This window comes from Dendrobates tinctorius, unplaced genomic scaffold, assembly GCF_039654945.1.
Source record: "Dendrobates tinctorius isolate UK_male_01 unplaced genomic scaffold, ASM3965494v1 ptg000146l, whole genome shotgun sequence".
Classification (NCBI taxonomy): domain Eukaryota; kingdom Metazoa; phylum Chordata; class Amphibia; order Anura; family Dendrobatidae; genus Dendrobates; species Dendrobates tinctorius.
Window position 1 is genome coordinate 1,625,801 of NW_027361813.1, and position 27,537 is coordinate 1,653,337.

Here is a 27,537-nt window from a genome sequence, read left to right on the forward strand (position 1 = left end):
CTGACGTCAGCGGTAGTCAGCCTGCGCGGAGTCCCCTCGCTTACATTAGCACCTCTCCCATTGTAAACTAGTTAACCCCTTTTTTAACCAGTTTGTTACAGATCCATGGCTTTTTTTTGGAATAGCAGATGAATAAAAATATGATCAAAAACTTGGTGTCTTTATTTCATTAAAAGAATTTTTAATTCATGTCTGTGTGTTTTTTAACCCTTTCCTATTCTAGGGTTAATAATGGATAGGTGTGTTATTGAGTCCTCTCCATTATTAGTCCGGCTTAATGTCACCTTTCAATAGCAAGGTGACATTAACCCATTCTGATTAACCCATTAGCCACCACTACAGGGCAATGGGAATAGAGAGGCCAAGTGTCTGGGGGCAGATTTTTGTAGTCGGGGGGGGGGGGGGGGGGGGTAAAAACAATGGTCCCTCTCAAGGCTATATCAATATCTGCCCTCACTCACTGGCTTTCCCTCTCTGGCTGTGAATTTACCGTGGGAGCCCACGCAATTTTTTTACAACGAATTAACCCTTTAATTTAACACTTACATGCCCCAAATTTTACACACAAACCCTAACCTAATTGTTAGTCAAATGCATATAAAAAACAAAATGAAATGGTTTACTGTATGTAAACCATGTGTCATTTCATGTCGGGTTTTGTATTGGTTTTACAGAAGCCGGCAATTGCTTTAAAGTCTATTATGCTATGTAGAACTCTATGAAATATATATATATATATCTCAATGACGTGTGTGTATATATATATATATATATATATAATGTATTCTATGTGTCTATATCTATTCTTTCGTTTGTGTTTTAAACTGTCATTGGCTCCATTATATGTCCATTTTGCAAGTCTGTGAGACAAGCTCGGCATACAGATGCATACAAGCGCAAAAAACGCAGCCACACCTTGACAACGGATGACTGTTCAGGGAACATTTCTGCGTATTACAACAGTAAAATACGGTCTGTATTTTTAGACGTTGGGTCTGACCCCAGCCAAATAAACAGAAAGTCCTTTATTTGTGAAAATCACTCCCCTATAAGTTCCCTATTTTACCCATTTATAACCCAAAATATTATCCTTGGGAGTCCGCCGCAATCTAAATGGAGATCCCACGATGATCCCCCTCTTCTAAGTCCAGTCTATGGAGCCCCGTTCAGAGAACGCAGCTCCATAGACTGGTTCAGCAGCCACCACTGGGTCTGTCTCTGTTCTCTGAGATACCCGGCTCTGAAAACTGAGGTGACGTCCGTAAGGTTAACTCAGTTCACAGCGGCCTTTTCTCCCGAGGGTAGCATGAGTGCTGGACTGATGAGTGGCTAAGTCACCGCTCTTCATCAGTCCAGCACTCGCGCTGTCCTCGTGAAAACTAGTCGCTGTGAACTGAGGTAACCTTACTGATGTCACCTCAGTTCACACCTTCAGGTTACCTGAGTTCATAGCCACTGGGGACTCCCGGCAGCTGTGAGGCCTGAAAATCTTAAGGAAAACTTTAAGTTTACTGGAGTTCCTAACCTCCAGGTGTTCCAGCAACTTGGAACTCCAGTAATCGTAAAGGGTCCCTTAGGGTTTCTGGGCCTCACAGCTGCCAGGAGACCTGGTGGCTGTGAACTCTGGTTACCTTAAGGGCCTCAGTTCACAGCGGCCGGTTCTCACGAGGGCAGCGCGGAGTGTCGGACTCATGAGCGGTGACATCACTGATCATCTGTCTGGCACTCTTCCTTCCCTCATGAGAACCAGCTGCAGTGAACTGAGGTAACCTTACTGACGTCACCTCAGTTCACAGCGTTCGGGTCTCGCAGACTTACACTGTCAGACCCGACAATGGCTCCTCGCACCAGTCTATGGAGCTGCGTTCTCTGGACGTAGAACACCGTGATTGTTGTAGGATCTCCATTTGAATTGCCACAGACCCCTGTGGATTTTTTTATATATATAAATAGGTAAAAGAGGGTAATTGTTGGAGAGTGATTTTTACAAATAAAGGACTTTTCTGTGTGTTTCTTTCTTTTGTCTACACGGTTAGTAATGGGGGTGTCTGACGCCTCTCCATCATTAACCCCTGGGCTACTACCTGAAAACCATTACCCCTATTGGATGCACCTGTTCTGGGGCGACTGAGGGCTGGTCTAATTAGGCAGCGTACGGGCCAATATCTATGGTCATTCCCAACCTATTAACATCAGCCCGCAGTTATCTGCATAGCCTTTGCTGGTTATTAAACATAGCGGCATCCCATGTCATTTTTTGGGGTCCTCAGTTATATACATAAATACACAGCTGTGTGAAAAAGTGTTTACCCCCTTCCTGATTTCTAGTCAAAGTGCTGACTTTAATCCGGGTGAAATGCTTAAAAAGGCAGAAACGTCCAATGTGGCAGAATTACAATTACAAATCCCTCCTGTGAGGGATGAGGGGGACTCTATTTTGGATGTCCCCATAGATTCGGGAGATCTCTCTCCACTCCTGGAATGTGGCCTCCACCCTTGGGAAGAGCATACAGATTCCCACCAGAGCAGGACTTTACCATTTGGCCAGAGGATTAGAGGCCACATGTTAATGAAGGCAGGGAGGAGCAGAGATAGGACCCCCCTGCCCCGCTGTCTTTTGTGCAAGGCAGCTAACATCAAAGCCAGACACAGCGAAACCGACATCTAGAGATGAATTATGATCGTATCGTGCATCTCAGGGATATGTCCCATAAACCAAAAGAATCCTGGGAGTCCCCCGCACGTACCCCTGTGTCCCATATCTCTCTAGCACGCCTGGATTCCGAGCTATCGAGACCGGCTCTCCAGAACCACTTAGCCGACCCAAGTTTGGTCTCTGTGTTGGTCGTCAGTCGTCCCGTTTGGACCTCCCGCTGGGAAGTTATGACCCATCCCAGGTATTGGGAATTATTTCAGCTAGGAGGTCAAGGGAGGGGAATTCAGTACAACCCAGAGGGGCGGTGGCAAATATGGGAGGGGGCAAGCTAAGGGTTAAAAGCTGGCTACACACTTCCAGCCCAGGAAGCCATGTCACATTACGTGTGGAGACGGACCAGGAACCAAGGAAGGACCTGTGCACTCAGCGCTTCCCTGGGGCCCACATGCTATAAGACACAGTAACTTGACACATATCGCTAACTGCTATCCCCCAACCCGTACCCTAATTTATATCTGTACCTCTGGTGTATTATCTGTATAATACTCTGCATATATTTGTAGTTTCTAGGGCACTTTCTGCAATTAAAATATCAATTTTCGGCTGCTCTTTTATCTCGAAACCCAATTTCCCATGTCTGTGAGTCCAGCTAGTACTTATACGCTCCCTGGGGTTGGTGTCTGACCCGATATAAGCTTGGTAACAGACCGGGCTTATATCTAACGAGGAACTGGTGGCAGCATACCGTCCTGGTGTTATTGGGGGATCCTGGCACTGACGGACCGGAGGATTATATATATATATATATATATATATATATATATATTCCCGGCCTGGGACTGGTGATATACAGACCAGGAAAATAATTCAGCTTGATTTTTCTCTTTATACGTATCTTTGAGTAAAATGTAAATTGCTCTTTTATTCTATAAACTTCTGACAACATGTCTCCGAATTTCCAAGCAATAAATTTTGTATTTATTTTCAGAAAATGAGAAATGGTCAAAATAATAACAAAAAAATGCCGAGTGCTCGTAGACCTCAAATAATGCTAAGAAAACAAGTTTATAATCATTTAGACGTAACAATACTAATGTTTTACCTCAGGAAGAGTTCAGAGATCAGTATTCTGTGGAATCCCCATGATTATTAACCCCAGCTTTCCTGCGTCTTGGCTGCTTTCCTCCAGTCTCTCACACGGCTTTTGGGTGACCTTATGCCGCTCCTGGTACACACGTGTCAGCAGTTCTTCTTTGTGTGATGGCTTGTGACTCTCCATCTTCCTCCTGATTACATTCCAGAGGTTCTCAGTGGGGTTCAGGTCTGGAGATTGGGCGGCCATGACAGGGATGTGATGTGGTGGTCCTTCATCCACACATTGAGTGACCTAGCTGTGTGACATGGCGCATTGTCCTCAGAGTTGGGGAACATTGCCTGAGTATAAGGAAACTGTTTTTCCAGGATAACCTTGTCTGCGGCTTGATTCATACGTCCTTAGCAAAGATTAACCTGCCCAATTCCAGCCTTGCTGAAGCCTCCCCAGATCATCACCGATCCTCCAACAAATTTCACACTGGGTGCAAGACACTGTGGCTTGTACGCCTCTCCAGGTCTCTAACCATTAGACGACCAGGTGTTGGGCAAAGCTGAAAATTAGACTCATCAGAGAAGATAACCTTTCTCCAGTCCTCTATGGTCCAATCCTTATGGTCTTTGGCAAACTTCAGCCTGGCTCTCCTTTGCTTATCATTGATGAAAGGCTTTTTTCTAGCTTTACATGACTTGAGCCCTGCCTCTAGGAGCCGGATACGAACTGTTCTTGCCGTGCACTTCACTCCAGCTGCCATTTGCCATTTCTTTTGTAGGTCACTTGATATCATCCTGCGGTTGCTGAGTGACATTCGAATAAGATGACTGACATCCCGGTCAGTAGAGAGTCGTTTTCACCCTCTGCCGATCTGTAGCTTTGTTGTCCCCAATGTCTGCTGCTTGACCTTGTTGTAATGGATTGCTGTCTTAGAAATTTTAAGGATGGAAGCAACATGACACTCACTGTATCCCTCTGCTAGTAAAGCCAGAACTGAGTCCTTCTTTTCCAAGACTTTTCTTTTCATCTCCTTTGGCATGGTAAAAAGTTATTTTTTCATTCCTATTACTTTTGGGATATTACTAGCAATTGTTTTGCCATCCAGCTTGTCCTATTGCAGGAGGATTGTGAACACCACAGCAGGGTTTTTATACTTTCCTTCGTTAAATAAGATTTGGTTCAGGTGATCACCTGATCATAGAATCGTAGAGTTGGAAGGGACCTCCTGGGCCATCTGGTCCAACCCCCTGCTCAAAGCAGGATTCGCTAAATCATCCCAGTCAGATGTCTGTCCAGCTTCTGTTTGAAGACTTCCATTGAAGGAGAACTCACCACTTCTCGTGGCAGCCTGTTCCACTCATTGATCACTAACTGTCAAAAAGTTTTTTCTAATATCTAATCTGTCTCCTCCCATTCAGTTTCATCCCATTGCTTCTAGTCTTTCCTTGTGCAAATGAGAATAAAGTTGATCCTTCTACAATGTGACAGCCCTTTAGATATTTGTAGACAGCTATTAAGTCTCCTCTCAGTCTTCTCTTTTGCGAACTAAACATTCCCAAATCCTGCAACCTTTCCTCATAAGACAGGGTTTGCAGACCAGTCACCATTCTGGTTGCTCTTTTCTGAACTTGCTCCAGTTTGTTGATGTCTTTTTTAAAATGTGGTGCCCAAAACTGGACACAATATTCCAGATGAGGTCTGACCAAAGAGGAGTAGAGGGAAATAATGACTTCACGTGATCTAGACTGTATGCTTCTGTTAATACATCCTAGAATTGCATTTGCCTTTTTTGCTGCTGCATCACACTGTTGACTCATATTCAGTCTGTGATCTATTAGTATACCCAAGTCTTTTTCACATGTGCTGTTGCTTAGCCCTATTCCTCCCATTCTGTATATGCTTTTTTCATTTTTATTGCCCAGATGTAGTACTTTGCATTTCTCCCTGTTAAAAACCATTCTGTTAGTTGCTGCCCACTTCTCCAGTTTATTTAAATCTTTTTGAATCCTCTCTCTCTCTCTTCTCTAGTATTAGCTATCCCTCCTAGCTTTGTGTCATCAGCAAATTTAATCAGTTTACCCTCAATTCCATCATATAAATCGTTGATAAAGATGTTGAACAATACAGGGCCCAGGACAGAGCCCTGTGGTACCCCACTTGAGACATTCTTCCAACTGGATGTGCAGCCATTTACGACCACTCTTTTGGGTCCGATCACTAAGCCAGTTATGAATCCACCTAACAGTTGTCTTGTCCATTCCATACTTAGCCATTTTTTCAATAAGGATTGTATGAGAGACTTTGTCAAATGCTTTGCTGAAGTCAAGATATACTATATCTACAGCATTTCCTTGATCCACCCAATCAGTGATTCCGTCATAGAAGGAAATTAAGTTAGTCTGACATGACTTATTAAAACCCATGCTGACTCTGTTTATTCACTTCATTCTTATCCAGGTACTGATCAGAAGCACATTAAGTAGAATGAGGTGGACTCTGGTTGGAATTCAACTGACACTGGAATGGAATGACTGTCAGACATGCAGAGGAGAAGATTTTTATAAAACTGTGTAGTGGGCTCTTAATTTTTGCCTTAAATTTACCCTCACTGCAGAGTGCCTCGATAACCAGTATGTGACAGGGCTGCCTCTCCGGTGACCACTTATCCTAGGTGCAGTTCAATGACTGACCTGAGTGTAAAGGGGGCACCAGAGAGCTTTGACTGTGTAAGCTCCATCACAGAATAGTGACGGCAAGGTGATATTCATATTCCCCCGGTCCTCGCGTGTGTGTTTTCTTTATATCTGGTTGCAGCGGTGGGATTGAGATAATAGTGTGTGTGGGACCCCTACTCCCAGACACTAAGGACTACCAGCGGTAGGTTTTGCTGCTGGGGTCTTAAGATCAGCCCAGACTATCAGAGTGAAAACAATAATATAAGGTGTGTGGGTACGCGGGTCACAGCTCTGTGTCTGTAACCAAAAAGTGCGAGGATGGCCAGTGGCAGCAGGTCCCAAACCCAGGCAATGGCCAATCCTATGGGCGATGGAGAGGAGGTGGAAGATTGTGTTCAAGGTGAGGGGGAGTCCAGCCAAGGCTCCCCAAGGAGTCTGCCACCTGTGCTCAGTCCTGCAGTGGGCTGCCCCTCACCTGCCCACCCCAGCCGAGCAGGATCAAATGCCCTCCTGCAAGCGGCAATAGCCAGTCTCCATGCTCACGACCAGGCCATCTGTGACAATCTTCTGGCAGTGTGGGAACGCCAGGCAAAGCGAGAGGCTACGGAAGGCCGTGAAGCTGCAGAGCGTGAGGCCACAGAATGCTGAGCGGAGCGTGAGGCTGCAGAGTGAAGACGGCGGAGCAAAAGTACCAGCTGGAGATGGATTGACACCGATCCCCATCGGACACCTCAGGAAACCAAGTCTTCCAAAGACCACTCTGAGGACTTTCCCTTCTTAGATAGGACAGATGCCTGGACTCCTTTCTGCTGGCCTTTAAGCGGACCTGCCGCCAACACCATCTGGCCCCGGATCAGTGAGCAAGTACCTGACCCCCCGTTTGAGGGGTAAGACCCTGGAAATTTTGGGGGACTTACCTGCCAGGGAGGAGCAGGACTACAACAGCATCAAACGGGCCCTGATCCAGCAGTTCAACCTCACCCCGGAGTCTTACCGCATGAGGTTCCGGAGCCTGCAGAGGGGCCCAAAGGACACCTGGGCCGACCACATGCGGCCCCTTATGAGAGCTGCCAAGCACTGGACCAAGGGTCTGGAGCTCAACACCCACCAGGAGATTCAGGAGCTGTTAGTAACAGATCAATTCCTGTGGAACTGCCCTGAGGACCTCCAGCAGTTCCTCCGGGACCAAAGGGGGCTTCTGCTACCACCGCCCTCGCGGATGAATATGCCAACAATAGGGTGCATGAGGCCAAGAGTGCCGCCAGCAGCACCTGAAGAGGGGGTAAGACCAATCCTACCCCTGTTTCCCCAGCCCCTAGAATGCAGGGGGTGCAGCTCTCTGGTCCCCTCTCTAGGTAAGGGGTGGAACCCCGCCGATGTCATCATTGTAACCAACCAGGACACTTCAAGGCCATGTGTCGCCAGCGCCATAAGGCCCCGTCCCCATCCCAGAAACCGTTCACGGTTTTGTGTGTGGGAGAGGGTGGTGGTAGGTCCCTTGACAATTACCAACCCGTCACCATCGACCGCGCAGCGGTCATGAGACTGCGGGATACCGTCACTGAGATGACCATTGTACGGCCTGTTGTGTCTCCCCGAGATTTGGTATCCGGAAAAACCCATTCTGTCTCCCGGATTGGAAGTGTTGAACTGGCGCTGAACGTCACCAAGGTGTATCTGGACTGGGGCGCCGGGAGGGAAATGCGGGAGGTGGGCATATCGTCAAATATTCCTGCCAATGTTTTGCTTGGGACTTATTTGGGGCGGCTAGTGTCCCAGTATATGGCCGCTGAACCCCCAATTTCGGTTCCCATAGACTGTCTTGAAATGTCCACTGCTAATGATGTTGATGAATCATAGAATCATAGAATCATAGAATCGTAGAGTTGGAAGGGACCTCCTGGGCCATCTGGTCCAACCCCCTGCTCAAAGCAGTATTCGCTAAATCATCCCAGTTAGATGTCTGTCCAGCCTCTGTTTGAAGACTTCCATTGAAGGAGAACTCACCACTTCTCGTGGCAGCCTGTTCCACTCATTGATCACTCTAACTGTCAAAAAGTTTTTTCTAATATCTAATCTGTGTCTCCTCCCATTCAGCTTCATCCCATTGCTTCTAGTCTTTCCTTGTGCAAATGAGAATAAAGTTGATCCTTCTACAATGTGACAGCCCTTTAGATATTTGTAGACAGCTATTAAGTCTCCTCTCAGTCTTCTCTTTTGTATTGAACATGCCTCCTGCTAGGGAGGGGATGTGAAATCTGAAACTTTCCCATACACTGACACTACATACACAGGGAAGGCAGCTGTGACAGGCCAGAGGTGTGAAGATGCCCTCAGGTGTGATCAGTCAGTGTGCTGGGATGTATTGTCCTCTAGGGGGAGAGACAGGAGGCATGAAGCTGCAGAGGGGAGCTTCCACGGGAAGTGCAGGGCCCCTAGATGAATCCAGACTGGTGAGTCCATTTAGTGAGAGGAACAGACCCTGGGGATTGGAGGTGTCACAGGAGATGTGGAACCACCAGGTAAGGCGCCAGGTGGCTGCCGAGTCAGACGGAGGCCAGGAGACAGGTCCCGAGAAACTGACAGAGGACGTGACAGTTTCATCTATTCTGCCCACATCTAGTCAATCTAGATGGCTGTACCAGGTAACGGTCCAGCAGGGTTCACCGGAGGCGTGGCCCAGGGTCTGACAGTTAGTGGTTCCCTATCCATTCAGGGTGTAATTGTTGCAGATCGCACATGAGATTCTGATGGCCGGACACCTAGGGATCGCTAAAACCAAGGCCTGGATAGCCCAGCATTTCTGCTAGCCCAAAATGGGGGACGATGTAGCTGCCTACCGCTGTTCGCGTGACACCTGTCAAAAGGTGGGGTGCTATGATTGAGTCACCGAGGAGGAAAAAACAAAACACAAGCTCAGCCCAGAAAATCAGAGACATTGGAAACTAGCAGATTGCAGACCCCTAATCCTATCACACAACTAGCAGTAGCCGTGGAGTGTTCCTACGGTGATCCTAGACACCTCGTCACAGCCGGAGATCTAAATAAGCCTAAAGAGAGAAAAGGGAAAAACTGACTGCCCCAGAGCAGACCCCAAAGCAATAGGCAGCCCCCAACATATAATGACGGTGAAACGAGATGAAAACACTAACACAGATAGAAAGATTGGTTGAGCAAACAATGGGGCCCAAGCTAACTAAAAAGGACAGGACAGAAAAGCTGCTGTCTGCAATCCGAGAAAACCCTGCTAAAAATATTACCAACACAACTGATAAGCAAAAAGGACCCTGAAGTCAATAGACTTCAAACCCTATATCAGCACTCAGAATATTCTGAAAGCAGAGCAAAAGAGAACACTGATCAAGGAATAAGAATCCAGCACATCCCCGGCCGGGGATGGCTGAACTCCAAAAAACAAGGTAAACAAAACCAAAACTAATAAGTTCAATAGCAGAGCAAAAACTTATCTTTGGGAAGCAGGAATCAAACTGGTCTCCAAGAATCCAGCAGAGAAATCACCAGCGACTCAGAAGGGCGTCGGCTGCCTTATATCCAATCTGAAGTTCCTGTTACCCAGTGACAATCCACCTGATCAGGTGTTTGGTTTCTTTCATCCAAATCAGCCTTACTACCTTCCTTCACCAGAAGAGGGAGATCCTCAGACACAAAAGGTGAATGTACAGATGAGCTCACAACAGTGGGGAATGCGGGGCCGCACCCCAAAGCCCCACTGGTAACTCTGCCCGTCATTGACGAGCCTTTCAGGAGGGTCGCTGTGGATCTCATTGGACCGCTGTCCATTCCCAGCTGCTCCAGGAAATGCTTCATACTGACGGTAGGAGATTATGCCACCTGGTACCCGGAAGCGGTAGCTTTGTCATTCATTTGGGCCGACAATGTGGCTACCACCTTACTGGAGATTTTCTCCCGAGTGGGGTTTCCCCAGGAAATGCTCACCGACCGAGGGACCCAGTCCATGTCACAGCTGATGGAGTCCCTCTGTAAGCAAATACATGTGCAACATCTGGTGGCCAGGCCGTACGACCCACAGATTAATGGCCTGTGCGAGCAGTTCAATGGCACCTTGAAGCAGATGCTTAAGATGTTGGTAGACTCCAACAGGAGAGATTGGGATCAGTACCTCCCACACTTGTTATTTGCCTACCGGGAGGTTCCACAGGCCTCAACGGGGTTCTCCCCCTTTGTGCTCCTGTATGGACGATGTGTGCGGAGGCCCCTGGCTCTGGTGAAAAAGACATAGGAAGGGGATTTGGCCACCCCTGGAGTGTCAGCCATCGAGTATGTTGTGCGCTTGCGGGACAAGATGACGGCCTTGATGCGGCTGGTACGACCAGAAGGCTTGTGAGATGACCTACCAGGTGGATCAAAAGTGTGGATACTGGTCCCTGTACCACAGAACAACCTTCAGGTGGCCTGAGAGGGCCCATACCTCGTGCACCAGCAGATCAATGCTGTTACGTACCTGGTCACCCTGGACCATGCCCGTGGAAGGCCTTCCACGTGAACATGATGAAGGCCCATCATGAGCGGGAGGCCTGCCCCCTCCCCATGTGCAACCTTCCCAAGGAAGGAGAGGCAGAATCCCTCCTGGATTTGCTCACCCAAGGCGGGTAGATCCATTGAGGATTTGAAGGTTCTCGGAGGACCAATGGTCCTAGCTGGGGGTCACCCTACATCCCTTCCGGGAGCTGTTCAGCAGCCTGCCTGGAAGGACAGAGACAGCCGTCCATGACGTGGACACCGGTAATCAACCCCCAATCCGGCGTTCCTCATATCGGGTCTCTCTCAAGATGCAGCAGCACATGCGCCAAGAGATTGATGAAATGTTGACGTTAGGGATGAACCAAGCGTCCAGCAGTGCGTGGGCTTCGCCCGTAGTCCTCTTTCCCAAAAAAGACCAAACAACCTGGTTCTGTGTGGACTAAAGGGGGATCAACGCTGTAACGGTCACCGATGCGCTCCCCATACCACGCATCGATGACCTGCTTGACTAGTTGGCCGGGGCTAAGTACCTGACCATCATGGATCTAAGCCGGGGATATTGGCAGATTCCCCTGACCCGTGGCATGGGAACACTGTCTTTATTACCTCTTTTGAACTGTACGAGTCCACAGTGATGCCATTCGGCATGAAGAATGCCCCTGAAGGGTCTTGAAGGGTACGCGGCTGTGTACCTGGATGATATTGCCATCTTCAGTCCCACCTGGGAGGATTACCTAGAGCATCTGGCGCAGGTGCTTGGGCAGATCCAACTGGCAGGTTTGACCATCAAGCCAGAAAAATGTCAGCTGGGCATGAGTGAGGTCCTCTACTTGGGTCACCGGGTAGGCGGGGGGGGTTTGAAGCCAAAGCCTGGGAAAGTGGATGCCATTGCATCCTGGCCCACTCCCAGGACCAAAAAGCAAGTGATGTCCTTCTTGGGGACTGCCAGGTACTATAGGAGGTTCGTCCCACACTATAGTACCCTGGCGAAGTCCCTGACGGACCTCACCAAGAAGAAGCTGCCCATTGCAGTTGAATAGACAGTCCCCTGCGAGACAGCTTTCCAGGTGCTCAAAACTGGACTCTGTAGCTCCCCAGTGCTACAAGCTGCTGACTTTGAACAGCCGTTTGTAGCACAGATCAACGCCAGTGACATTGGCCTTGGTGCAGAGCTCAGTTAGGTTAACTCGACGGGCCAGGAACATCCCATTTTGTACCTGAGCAGGAAGCTTTTGCCGAGGGAGGTGGCCTACTCCACGATGGAAAAGGAATACCTGGCAATGGGTGCCTGCAGCCCTATTTATACGGGTGCCACTTCACCATGGAGACTGACCACAACCCCCCTCAGGTAGTTGAACACGGTCTACGGGACGAATGGGAGGTTGCTACACTGGAGCCTCATGCTCCAGCAATACCACTTCACCATTCACCACAAAAGGGGGCACAACCACGGGAATGCTGATGGGTTATCCCGGCAAAGGGAGGTTGCGGATGGGCGCGACATGAAACACAGGAATGTGATACCCCCTAGCGCCCTCTAAAGCGGGGAAGTGTGAGGGACGAGGGAGACTCCCTTTTGGATAAATGAATTCAGGCCCCATAGATTCAGGAGATCTTGCTCCACTCCTGAAATGTGGCTCCCACCCTTGGGAAGAGCACACACATTCCCACCAGAGCAGGACTTTTACCATTTGACTGTAGAATTAGATGCCAAGTGTTAATGAAGACAGGGAGGAGCAGAGCTAGGACCACCGGCTGTCTTTTGTGCATGGCAGCCAACATCAAAGCCAGACCCAGCGTCACTGACATCTAGAGATGAACTATGAGCATACCTTGCATCTCAGGGTTATGTCCGCTATACCAACAGAATCCTGGAAGCCCCCCCACAAGTACCCCTGCGTCCCATATCTCTCTAGCATGCCTGGATTCCGAGCTATCAAGACTGGCTCCGTCACAGATTAGTGACGGCGAGGTGATATCCGTATCCCCCCGATCCTCGCGCGTGTGTTTTCCTTATACCTCCAGAGCGTTTTAAGACTCATTACCAGTTATCATGAACGCTTCATTGCAGCTGTCGCTGCTAAGCGTGGACTAGTTCTTAGGTTTAGGGGCAATCACTTTTTCACACAGGGCCCTGGAGGTTTGGATTTCTTTTTCTCTTAGTAATAAAGACCTTCATTTATAAAGTGTATTTTGTGATTACTTATGGTATCTTTGTCTAATATTTACATTTGTTTGCTGTTTGGAAACATTTAAGTGTGACAAACAAGCAGAAGAATAAGAAATCAGGAAGGGGTGAACACTTTCACACCACTGTACATACAGTGTGTCAGGTGCCGTATCGGAGGTATGACGTATAAAGGTGTATGGAAGCGTCAGATATAGATGAGCGCTGAGCTGGAGGACAATGTACTTGTCATTTTCTCTAGGAAGACGGCAGCTTACTGGTTCATTGACTCGTTTCACAAACAGCGCCAAGAAGAAGACAGCAGCGATCGGTGGTGCCAGGAAACTCGCAACGGACTGTATATAATCAAACAACTGTCCTCCTTGTGCAGCTTGGACGACTGGAATCCATGCAATGCTGAAAGCCACAAGGCAGACGGTCCACACCCTGAGAGAGAAGCGGTAGAGGTGACACTGACCACCATATTCTCCTGCCACACTGTCTGATGATGGCTCATACCTCCCCACCAGAAGAAGCTCTTTTTCTGCAGCCTGCGGCCTTAACTTCCTCCAGACGTCCATTGTGAACAGGGTGCCACTGCTGTTAAAGATGGAGGCAAGACTGCTCATGAGAGCAGCCAGCATCACGGCAAGCATCAGTCCCCGGAGCCCTGACCGGCAGAAGGGAGAGTGTCAGAGCGCAAGAGGAAGAAGAGCAGATGGAAGGACGTGGTTGGGGACTCATCGCTAGTTTGTGGGGTATTCTACTGATGCTCTGATATTTTGCACCTCATATCTCAAGTCATTGAGTAAAACCTCTTATTTTTGGTGGAGGGACCTCCACAGATTCTGACAATGAACAAGGTTAGAGAAGATCCAAAACACTGGACTCAAAACTTGTCACATTTACGTCGTTCTCCTCTTTACAATTCCTGCCTCTGTAAAGTGTGAATGTGACCATGTGTGTGGATCCATTGCTGGGGTCATCCTACATCCGGGGCAGGATGGCAGGTTTAAAGAAACGCTGATTTTATGGCAAGGTCATTGATCTCGTGATAGAAAAGTGATTATGTACCAACCTCTCGGCATCAGCTCTACAACCAGCTTTGGATAAGCAATATTTGTACAGCCAATCTCTGCACCACAGATCCTCCGGCATTCAGAGGGCACAATGCAGGCAACGTCATCTGAAACACCCAAACATATGGTGGGTAAGGACAAGAACTGTATGGAGCTGATCAGGGTTATCTAGAACTGTAATTAGAATTCAGCAATGTAATTTATATAACTTCTGAATTATCTGCAGATTCATTGCACAGCATATATTTATCATGGCTGGGAGATGTCTGTCTGCAGCCACCATTAGGGGGAGCTCCCTGTATACAGAGATACATGAAGAGATCCTGTCTGCAGTCACCACTAGGCGGAGCTCCCTGTATACAGAGATACATGATAAGATCCTGTCTGCAGCCACCACTAGGGGGAGCTCCCTGGATACAGAGATACATGATAAGATCCTGTCTGCAGCCACCACTAGGGGGAGCTCCCTGTATACAGAGATACATGATAAGATCCTGTCTGCAGTCACCACTAGGGGGAGCTCCCTGTATACAGAGATACAGGATAAGATCCTGTCTGCAGCCACCACTAGGGGGAGCTCCCTGTATACAGAGATACATGATAAGATCCTGTCTGCAGTCACCACTAGGGGGAGCTCCCTGTATACAGAGATACAGGATAAGATCCTGTCTGCAGTCACCACTAGGGGGAGCTCCCTGTATACAGAGATACATGATGAGATCCTGTCTGCAGCCACCACTAGAGGGAGCTCCCTGTATACAGAGATACATGATAAGATCCTGTCTGCAGCCGCCACTAGGGGGAGCTCCCTGTATATAGAAATACATGATAAGATCCTGTCTGCAGCCACCACTAGGGGGAGCTCCCTGTATACAGAGATACATGATAAGATCCTGTCTGCAGCCACCACTAGGGGGAGCTCCATGTATACAGAGATTCATGATGAGATCCTGTCTGCAGCCACCACTAGGGGGAGCTCCCTGTACACAGAGATACATGATAAGATCCTGTCTGCAGCCACCACTAGGGGGAGCTCCATGTATATAGAGATACATGATAAGATCCTGTCTGCAGCCACCACTAGGGGGAGCTCCCTGTAGACAGAGATACATGATAAGATCCTGTCTGCAGCCACCACTAGGGGGAGCTCCCTGTATACAGAGATACATGATAAGATCCTGTCTGCAGCCACCACTAGGGGGAGCTCCCTGTATACAGAGATACATGATAAGATCCTGTCTGCAGTCACCACTAGGGGGAGCTCCCTGTACATAGAAGAGTGTATATGTGCAGAGCTTCCCTCAGTGGTAGCTCAGCAATAAATGGGAAATGGTTTAAAGAAAAGTGATGAATTTAAAATGTTTCCAAATTTGGGTGAAAAAATGCTCTAAAAATTACAAATAAGGGCATAAAGTTAAATGTTGAATGATATACCAAGGAAGTCACAGACTTGAGCCCCCGTGATGTTTAGTAATTTGCCTGAATGTCTTTTCTGTGGCTGATTTTCCCTTCGTTCTGCGCTAAGCTGTCTCCTCATCACTCGGCTTCGGTACTGTCCACTATGGTTAGAGTTTTATTGTGTGACCTTCATCAGAAGACTATACATAAGGGTAAAATGTGCAGGCATTAGAGGGGTACGGTGTAACCCACCTCACCATATGAGGTACGCCTCTTACCTGGATAGAGGACCCGGCTAATCATCCCAGGCATGACCATGAGGAACATGGGAAGGATCTTCAAATATCCGCATAACACACAACCCAACTTAACATCCCTGAGAGAGCGGGCAGCCAGGCAGCGCTGAACAATCACCTGAAACAAGAGGGCGGCACAGGCTATATGGAACGTCACCCAAAATATACGCCCATACCCTAGGCCTCAAGGAGGAATGAAGGGGCCTCACCTGGTCACTGCACCAGTACCACGTGGACACGATTGTCAGTCCCAGGATCAGTGCCGGCCATGGCAGGTCCCCAGAGTAGGCGTCACGTAGCAGGTGGAGAGCATCAGGCCGTGGAGACGCACACTCCGCAGACACGTTACCCAGATTACTGGGAGTGGCATTCATGTATCTCTCCATCAGAGAATGATAACCCCCAACCTCCTCAAAAGCTGCAAAGGAAACGAAACAAAGAAAGAAAACTATAAAGCAGTTACATAGCGCCAGAGAGGGACTGCCACCTGAAATGAAGGAAGTACTCACTCATCGGAGACAGGCCACACTTACCGAAGCCAGAAAGGACACAAGCTCCACCAATGATAACAAATGTCTGAACTGTATCTGTGTACATGAGTGCAGCCAGACCTCCTAGGGTGAAGCAGAAAGAAACCCAAAAAGATGAGTGGGACTCATACATTACATATGATATGAAGGAGGAGTATAGACCAGACCACCTACAGAAATCCAGTATAACAAGGAGAAGATGATAGACAGAGATCCACTTGGTCATGAAACAGGAAGGACTAGAACACCTACAGAAATCCATTCTATATTGGAAGAGAAAGGACCAGACCACCTACAGAAAAGATAAAGGACTAAACCACCTACAGAAAAGATAAAGGACTAAACCACCTACAGAAATCCATTCTATAATGGAAGAGAAAGGACTAGACCACCTACAGAAATCCGTTCTATAATGGAAGAGAAAGGACCAGACCACCTACAGAAAAGATAAAGGACTAGACCACCTACAGAAAAGATAAAGGACTAAACCACCTACAGAAATCCATTCTATAATGGAAGAGAAAGGACTAGACCACCTACAGAAATCCATTCTATAATAGAAGAGAAAGGACCAGACCACCTACAGAAAAGATAAAGGACTAGACCACCTACAGAAAAGATAAAGGAATAAACCACCTACAGAAAAGATAAAGGACTAAACCACCTACAGAAATCCATTCTATAATGGAAGAGAAAGGACTAGACCACCTACAGAAATCCATTCTATAATGGAATAGAAAGGACTAGACCACCTACAGAAATCCATTCTATAATGGAAGAGAAAGGACCAGACCACCTACAGAAAAGATAAAGGACGAGACCACCTACAGAAAAGATAAAGGACTAGACCACCTACAGAAAAGATAAGGGACTAGACCACCTACAGAAATCCATTCTATAATGGAAGAGAAAGGACTGCACCACCTACAGAAATCCGTTTTATAATGGAAGAGAAAGGACTAGACCACCTACAGAAATCCATTCTATAATGGAAGAGAAAGGACAAAACCACCTACAGAAATCCGTTCTATAATGGAAGAGAAAGGCCCAGACCACCTACAGAAAAGATAAAGGACTAGACCACCTACAGAAAAGATAAAGGACTAGACCACCTACAGAAATCCATTCTATAATGGAAGAGAAAGGACAAGACCACCTACAGAAATCCGTTCTATAATGGAAGAGAAAGGTCCAGACCACCTACAGAAAAGATAAAGGACCAGTCCACCTACAGAAAAGATAAAGGACTAGACCACCTACAGAAATCCATTCTATAATGGAAGAGAAAGGACTGCACCACCTACAGAAATCCATTCTACAATGGAAGAGAAAGAACTAGACCACCTGCAGAAAAGAAAAGAGAAAGGACTAGACCACCTACAGAAATCAATTCTATAATGGAAGAGAAAGGACTAGACCACCTACAGAAATCCATTCTATAATGGAAGAGAAAGGACTAGACCACCTACAGAATTCCATACTATAATGGAAGAGAAAGGATCAGACCACCTACAGAAATCCATTCTATAATGGAAGAGAAAGGACTAGACCACCTACAGAAATCCATTCTATAATGGAAGAGAAAGGACTAGACCACCTACAGAATTCCATTCTATAATGGAAGAGAAAGGACCAGACCACCTACAGAAATCCATTCTATAACGGAAGAGAAAGGACTAGACCACCTATAGAAAAGATAAAGGACTAGACCACCTACAGAAATCCATTCTATAATGGAAGAGAAAGGACTAGACCACCTACAGAAATCCATTCTATAATGGAAGAGAAAGGAATAGACCACCTACAGAAAAGATAAAGGACTAGACCACCTACAGAAATCCATTCTATAATGGAAGAGAAAGGACTAGACCACCTACAGAAGTCCATTCTATAATGGAAGAGAAAGGACCAGACCACCTACAGAAAAGATAAAGGACTAGACCACCTACAGAAATCTATTCTATAATGGAAGAGAAAGGACTAGACCACCTACATAAATCCATTCTATAATGGAAGAGAAAGGACCAGACCACCTACAGAAATCCATTCTATAATGGAAGAGAAAGGACCAGACCACCTACAGAAATCCATTCTATAATGGAAGAGAAAGGACTAGACCACCTACAGAAAAGATAAAGGGCTAGACCACCTACAGAAAAGATAAAGGACTAGACCACCTACAGAAAAGATAAAGGGCTAGACCACCTACAGAAATCCATTCTGTAATGGAAAAAAAGGACTAGACCACCTACAGAAATCCATTCTATAATGGAAGAGAAAGGACCAGACCACCTACAGAAATCCATTCTATAATGGAAGAGAAAGGACTAGACCACCTACAGAAATCCATTCTATAATGGAAGAGAAAGGACCAGACCACCTACAGAAAAGATAAAGGACTAGACCACCTACAGAAATCCATTCTATAATGGAAGAGAAAGGACTACACCTACAGAAATCCATTCTATAATGGAACAGAAATGACTAGACCACCTACAGAAATCCATTCTATAATTGAAAGGAAAGGACTAGACCACCTACAGAAAAGATAAAGGACTAGACCACCTACAGAAATCCATTCTATAATGGAAGAGAAAGGACTAGACCACCTACAGAAGACCATTCTATAATGGAAGAGAAAGGACCAGACCACCTACAGAAAAGATAAAGGACTAGACCACCTACAGAAATCCATTCTATAATGGAAGAGAAAGGACTAGACCACCTACAGAAATCCATTCTATAATGGAAGAGAAAGGACTAGACCACCTACAGAAATCCATTCTATAATGGAAGAGAAAGGACTACACCTACAGAAATCCATTCTATAATGGAAGAGAAATGACTAGACCACCTACAGAAATCCATTCTATAATTGAAAAGAAAGGACTAGACCACCTACAGAAAAGATAAAGGACTAGACCACCTACAGATATCCATTCTATAATGGAAGATAAAGGACTAGACCACCTACAGAAAAGATAAGGGACTAGACCACCTACAGAAATCCATTCTATAATGGAAGAGAAAGGACTGCACCACCTACAGAAATCCGTTTTATAATGGAAGAGAAAGGACTAGACCACCTACAGAAATCCATTCTATAATGGAAGAGAAAGGACAAAACCACCTACAGAAATCCGTTCTATAATGGAAGAGAAAGGCCCAGACCACCTACAGAAAAGATAAAGGACTAGACCACCTACAGAAAAGATAAAGGACTAGACCACCTACAGAAATCCGTTCTATAATGGAAGAGAAAGGTCCAGACCACCTACAGAAAAGATAAAGGACCAGTCCACCTACAGAAAAGATAAAGGACTAGACCACCTACAGAAATCCATTCTATAATGGAAGAGAAAGGACTGCACCACCTACAGAAATCCATTCTACAATGGAAGAGAAAGGACTAGACCACCTACAGAAATCCATTCTATAATGGAAGAGAAAGGACTAGACCACCTGCAGAAAAGAAAAGAGAAAGGACTAGACCACCTACAGAAATCCATTCTATAATGGAAGAGAAAGGACTAGACCACCTACAGAAATCCATTCTATAATGGAAGAGAAAGGACTAGACCACCTGCAGAAAAGAGAAAGGACTAGACCACCTACAGAAATCCATTCTATAAAGGAAGAGAAAGGACTAGACCACATACAGAAATCCATTCTATAATGGAAGAGAAAGGACTAGACCACCTACAGAAATCCTTTCTATAATGGAAGAGAAAGTACTAGACCATCTATAGAAAAGATAAAGGACTAGACCACCTACAGAAATCCATTCTATAATGGAAGAGAAAGGACCAGACCACCTACAGAAATTCATTATATAATAAAAGAGAAAGGACCAGACCACCTACAGAAATCCAGTATAACAAGGAGAAGATGATAAACTATAGGCAGAGATCCACTAGGTCATGAAACAGGAAGGACTAGACCACCTACAGAATTCCATTCTATAATGGAAGAGAAAGGACAAGACCATCTACAGAAATCCTTTATATAATGGAAGAGAAAGTACTAGACCACCTATAGAAAAGATAAAGGACTAGACCACCTACAGAATCCATTCTATAATGGAAGAGAAAGGACCAGACCACCTACAGAAATCCATTCTATAATGGAAGAGAAAGGACTGGACCACCTACAGAAAAGATAAAGGACTAGACCACCTACAGAAAAGATAAAGGACTAAACCACCTACAGAAATCCATTCTATAATGGAAGAGAAAGGACTAGACCACCTACAGAAAGATAAAGGACTAGACCACCTACAGAAAAGATAAAGGACTAAACCACCTACAGAAATCCATTCTATAATGGAAGAGAAAGGACTAGACCACCTACAGAATTCCATACTATAATGGAAGAGAAAGGATCAGACCACCTACAGAAATCCATTCTATAATGGAAGAGAAAGGACTAGACCACCTACAGAAATCCATTCTATAATGGAAGAGAAAGGACTAGACCACCTACAGAAATCCATTCTATAATGGAAGAGAAAGGACTAGACCACCTACAGAATTCCATTCTATAATGGAAGAGAAAGGACCAGACCACCTACAGAAATCCATTCTATAACGGAAGAGAAAGGACTAGACCACCTATAGAAAAGATAAAGGACTAGACCACCTACAGAAATCCATTCTATAATGGAAGAGAAAGGACTAGACCACCTACAGAAATCCATTCTATAATGGAAGAGAAAGGAATAGACCACCTACAGAAAAGATAAAGGACTAGACCACCTACAGAAATCCATTCTATAATGGAAGAGAAAGGACTAGACCACCTACAGAAGTCCATTCTATAATGGAAGAGAAAGGACCAGACCACCTACAGAAAAGATAAAGGACTAGACCACCTACAGAAATCTATTCTATAATGGAAGAGAAAGGACTAGACCACCTACATAAATCCATTCTATAATGGAAGAGAAAGGACCAGACCACCTACAGAAATCCATTCTATAATGGAAGAGAAAGGACCAGACCACCTACAGAAATCCATTCTATAATGGAAGAGAAAGGACTAGACCACCTACAGAAAAGATAAAGGGCTAGACCACCTACAGAAAAGATAAAGGACTAGACCACCTACAGAAAAGATAAAGGGCTAGACCACCTACAGAAATCCATTCTGTAATGGAAAAAAAGGACTAGACCACCTACAGAAATCCATTCTATAATGGAAGAGAAAGGACCAGACCACCTACAGAAATCCATTCTATAATGGAAGAGAAAGGACCAGACCACCTACAGAAAAGATAAAGGACTAGACCACCTACAGAAATCCATTCTATAATGGAAGAGAAAGGACTACACCTACAGAAATCCATTCTATAATGGAACAGAAATGACTAGACCACCTACAGAAATCCATTCTATAATTGAAAGGAAAGGACTACACCACCTACAGAAAAGATAAAGGACTAGACCACCTACAGATATCCATTCTATAATGGAAGAGAAAGGACTAGACCACCTACAGAAGACCATTCTATAATGGAAGAGAAAGGACCAGACCACCTACAGAAAAGATAAAGGACTAGACCACCTACAGAAATCCATTCTATAATGGAAGAGAAAGGACTGGACCACCTACAGAAATCCATTCTATAATGGAAGAGAAAGGACTAGACCACCTACAGAAATCCATTCTATAATGGAAGAGAAAGGACTAGACCACCTACAGAAATCCATTCTATAATGGAAGAGAAAGGACTACACCTACAGAAATCCATTCTATAATGGAAGAGAAATGACTAGACCACCTACAGAAATACATTCTATAATTGAAAAGAAAGGACTAGACCACCTACAGAAAAGATAAAGGACTAGACCACCTACAGATATCCATTCTATAATGGAAGAGAAAGGACTAGACCACCTACAGAAGACCATTCTATAATGGAAGAGAAAGGACCAGACCACCTACAGAAAAGATAAAGGACTAGACCACCTACAGAAATCCATTCTATAATGGAAGAGAAAGGACTAGACCACCTACAGAAGTCCATTCTATAATGGAAGAGAAAGGACCAGACCACCTACAGAAATCCATTCTATAATGGAAGAGAAAGGACCAGACCACCTACAGAAATCCATTCTATAATGGAAGAGAAAGGACTACACCTACAGAAATCCATTCTATAATGGAAGAGAAATGACTAGACCACCTACAGAAATCCATTCTATAATTGAAAAGAAAGGACTAGACCACCTACAGAAAAGATAAAGGACTAGACCACCTACAGAAGACCATTCTATAATGGAAGAGAAAGGACCAGACCACCTACAGAAAAGATAAAGGACTAGACCACCTACAGAAATCCATTCTATAATGGAAGAGAAAGGACCAGACCACCTACAGAAAAGATAAAGGACTAGACCACCTACAGAAATCCATTCTATAATGGAAGAGAAAGGACTAGACCACCTACATAAATCCATTCTATAATGGAAGAGAAAGGACCAGACCACCTACAGAAAAGATAAAGGACTAGACCACCTACAGAAGTCCATTCTATAATGGAAGAGAAAGGACCAGACCACCTACAGAAAAGATAAAGGACTAGACCACCTACAGAAATCCATTCTATAATGGAAGAGAAAGGACTAGACCACCTACATAAATCCATTCTATAATGGAAGAGAAAGGACCAGACCACCTACAGAAATCCATTCTATAATGGAAGAGAAAGGACTAGACCACCTACAGAAAAGATAAAGGACTAGACCACCTACAGAAATCCATTCTATAATTGAAAAGAAAGGACTGGACCACCTACAGAAATCCATTCTATAATGGAAGAGAAAGGACCAGACCACCTACAGAAAAGATAAAGGACTAGACCACCTACAGAAAAGATAAAGGACTAAACCACCTACAGAAAAGATAAAGGACTAGACCACCTACAGAAAAGATAAAGGACTAAACCACCTACAGAAAAGATAAAGGACTAGACCACCTACAGAAAAGATAAAGGACTAAACCACCTACAGAAAAGATAAAGGACTAGACCACCTACAGAAAAGATAAAGGACTAAACCACCTACAGAAAAGATAAAGGACTAGACCACCTACAGAAATCCATTCTATAATAGAAGAGAAAGGACTACACCTACAGAAAATATAAAGGGCTAGACCACCTACAGAAATCCATTCTATAATGGAAGAGAAAGGACTAGACCACCTACAGAAATCCAGAAGTTACATCTTCTACTCAAATGCTCACATTAAAATTATACTATGCATATGGTACTGTATGAAACACAATTGGGTGTGTATTATACTATATGGAGGACTATGTGGAGCGCTATGGGGTGCATTATAGCATGTGGAGGACTGTGGGGTGCATTATAGCATGTGGAGGACTGTGGGGTGCATTATAGCATGTGGAGGACTGTGGGGTGCATTATAGCATGTGGAGGACTGTGGGGTGCATTATAGCATGTGGAGGACTGTGGGGTGCATTATAGCATGTGGAGAACTGTGGGGTGCATTATAGCATGTTGAGGACTGTGGGGTGCATTATAGCATGTGGAGGACTGTGGGGTGCATTATAGCATGTGGAGAACTGTGGGGTGCATTATAGCATGTTGAGGACTGTGGGGTGCATTATAGCATGTGGAGGACTGTGGGGTGCATTATAGCATGTGGAGGACTGTGGGGTGCATTATAGCATGTGGAGGACTGTGGGGTGCATTATAGCATGTGGAGAACTGTGGGGTGCATTATAGCATGTGGAGGACTGTGGGGTGCATTATAGCATGTGGAGGACTGTGGGGTGCATTATAGCATGTGGAGGACTGTGGGGTGCATTATAGCATGTGGAGGACTGTGGGGTGCATTATAGCATGTGGAGAACTGTGGGGTGCATTATAGCATGTGGAGGACTGTGGGGTGCATTATAGCATGTGGAGGACTGTGGGGTGCATTATAGCATGTGGAGGACTGTGGGGTGCATTATAGCATGTGGAGGACTGTGGGGTGCATTATAGCATGTGGAGGACTGTGGGGTGCATTATACTATGTGGAAGACTATGGTGAACATAATACTGTATGGAACACTATGGGGTGCATTATACTAAACAAGCAAATGCCGCCTATTCATTGAGTGATTGGATTGTTTATTCCAGAACAGAAATCATTGTTCTCGGCAGCACATCGCCCGGTGTAAACTGCAGATGTGCTGCTGATAACGTGATCCTGTATGGGGACGGATTGATCCATTAGTGATTGTTCTGAGCCCATCATTCTTCCCCAGCCGGTGGAAAGAGGCCGGGAAACAAACGCAGAACGACTTCAATATTATCGATCACACTCATTTAATGGCCTCAACTCAGCGCATGTAACTACAGCTGAAATGTTTCTGTGTGATGTGCAATATGTGAGCATTTGGGGCCCCATTGTTTATACTTTTTCCCAGGGCCCCACTTTGTGATGGTTTCACATTAGCGTATCTGTGCGCAGCGTATGATCCGCATGCGTCACACCAATATTTAACACTGTGTATGCAGAGACATGCGTTTGCATCAGTTCGCATGCGTCATTTCATGGGGTCTGGCAATATTTGAGGCGTCAATTATGCGCATGCGGATGAGTGCGTCACAACAGAGCAATACTGTCAATGGGAACGCATTAGTATGCAAGAACATGCGTACGCATGCGTAGTTCAGAATGAGCAGGTCCAGGAAGTCTTAAATTAAACATTGTTTTTATTTTTGTTAATAAAAATTATTTTTTTTCACAATCACCGTCTCCCTGTGTTTTCTTTATCTCTTTATTTAACCCCTTCACTACCAAGGGTGGTTTGCACGTTAACTCCCGGGCCAATTTTTACAATTCTGACCACTGTACCTTTATGAGGTCATAACTCTCGAACGCTTCCATGGATCCCGGTGATTCTGACATTGTTTTCTCGTGACATATTGTACTTCATGTTAGTGGTAAAATTTCATTCAAATAACTTGTGTTTATTTGTGAAAAAAATGGAAATTTGGTGAAAATATTGAAAATTTTGCAATTTTCCAACTTTGAATTTTTATGCCCTTAAATCACAGAGATACGGCACACAAAAAACTTGATAACTAACATTTCCCACATGTTTACTTTACATCAGCACAATTTTGGAACCAACATTTTTTTTTGTTAGGAAGTTATAAGGGTTAAAAGTTGACCAGCGATTTCTCATTTTTACACCACCATTTTATTTTTAGGACCACATCACATTTGAAGCCACTTTGAGGGGTCTATATGATAGAAAATACCCAAAAGTGACACCATTCTAAAAACTGCACCCCTTAAGGTGCTCAAAACCACATTCAAGAAATTTATTAACCCTTTAGGTGCGTCACAGGAATTTTTTGAATATTTAAAAAAAAATGAACATTTAACTTTTTTTCACAAAAAAAATACTTCAGGTTCAATTTTTTTTTATTTTACCAAGGGTAACAGGAGAAATTGGACTGCAAACGTTATTGTGCAATTTGTCCTGAGTACGCTGATACCTGATATGTGGGGGGGAACCACTGTTTCGGCGCATGGCAGAGCTCGGAAGGGAAGGAGCGCCGTTTGACTTTTTCAATGCAAAATTGTCTGGAATTCAGATCGGACGCCATGTCACGTTTGGAGAGCCCCTGATGTACCTAAACAGTGGGAACCCCCCACAAGTGACCCCATTTTGGAAACTAGACCCCCCAAGGAACTTATCTAGATATGTGGTGAGAACTTTGAACCCACAAGGGCTTCACAGAAGTTTATAATGTACAGCAGTACAATTAAAAAATCATATTTTTTCCAAAAAAAATGATCTTTTCACCCCAATTTTTATTTTCCCAAGGGTAACAGGACCCTAAACGTTATTGTGCAATTTGTCCTGAGTACGCTGATACCCCACATGTGGGGGTAAACCACTATTTGGGCGCATGGCAGAGCTCGGAAGGGAAGCAGCGCCATATGACGTTTTTGGCTGGAATTGAGATCGGGCACCATGTCGCGTTTGGAGAGCCCCTGATGTACCAAAACAGTGGAAACCCCCCACAAGTGACCCCATTTTGGAAACTAGACCCCCCAAGTAACTTATCTAGATGTGTGGTGAGCACTTTGACCCCTCCAGTGCTTCACAGAAGTTTATAACGCCCAGGCGTGAAAATAAAAAAATCGTATTTTTTCCACAAACATGATCAATTAGTCACAATTTTTTTATTTTCCCAAGGGTAACAGGAGAAATTGGTCCCCAAAAGTTGTTGTGCAATTTGTCCTGAGTACGCTGATACCTCATATGTGGGAGAAAACTACTGTTTGGGCACACGTCGGGGCTCGGAAGGGAAGCAGTGACGTTTTGGAATGCAGACTTTGATGGAATGGTCTGCGGGTGTCATGTGCGTTTGGAGAGCCCCTGATGTACCTAAACAGTGGAAACCCCCCACAAGTGACCCCATTTTGGAAACTAAACCCTCCACGGAACTTATCTAGATGTGTGGTGAGCACTTTGAACCCCCCAGTGCTTCACAGAAGTTTATACTCCCGGGCGTGAAAATAAAAAAATCATTTTTGATATTTTTGCCCCCAATTGTTTATTTTCCTAAGGGTAACAGGAGAAATTGGACCCCAAAAGTTGTTTTGCAATTTGTCCTGAGTAGGCTGATACCCTACATGTGGGGGTAAACCACTGTTTGGACGCATGGCAGAGCTTGGAAGGAAAGGAGCACCATTTGACTTTTTCAACTCAGAATTGGCTGGAATTGAGATCAGACGCCATGTTGCATTTGGAGAGCCCCTGATGTGCCCAAACAGTGGAAACCCCCAATTATAACTCCAACCCGAACCCCAACACACCCCTAACCCTAATCTCAGCCCTAACCCTAGCCCTAACCCTAAGGGGAAAATGGAAATAAATACATTTTCTTTTAGTTTTATTATTTTTCCCTAACTAAGGGGGTGATAACGGGGGGTTTGATTTACTAGTTATGGCGGTTTTTATGTTTGGCGGCTGTCACACGCTAAAAGACGCTTTTTATTGTAAAAATTGTTTTTTGCATCACCACATATTGAGAGCTATAATGTTTCCGTATTTTGACCCACTGAGTCATGTGAGGTCTTATTTTTTGCGGGACTAGTTGTCGTTTTTATTGGT

General features: G+C 45.2%; 1 protein-coding gene across 1 annotated transcript in view; it reads right to left on the reverse strand.

The window, feature by feature from the left end:
- The window catches only part of SLC5A2 (solute carrier family 5 member 2), a 114,522-nt gene that overhangs the window by 25,405 nt on the left and 61,580 nt on the right, over window positions 1-27,537 (reverse strand). The window contains exons 8-13 of the mRNA XM_073546279.1: window positions 16,395-16,475; window positions 16,071-16,279; window positions 15,844-15,979; window positions 14,167-14,274; window positions 13,608-13,758; window positions 13,367-13,535 (exon numbers count right to left, since the gene is read on the reverse strand). Of these exons, the coding sequence (XP_073402380.1) occupies window positions 13,367-13,535; window positions 13,608-13,758; window positions 14,167-14,274; window positions 15,844-15,979; window positions 16,071-16,279; window positions 16,395-16,475 (854 nt within the window). The remainder of the gene's footprint in view (window positions 1-13,366; window positions 13,536-13,607; window positions 13,759-14,166; window positions 14,275-15,843; window positions 15,980-16,070; window positions 16,280-16,394; window positions 16,476-27,537) is intronic.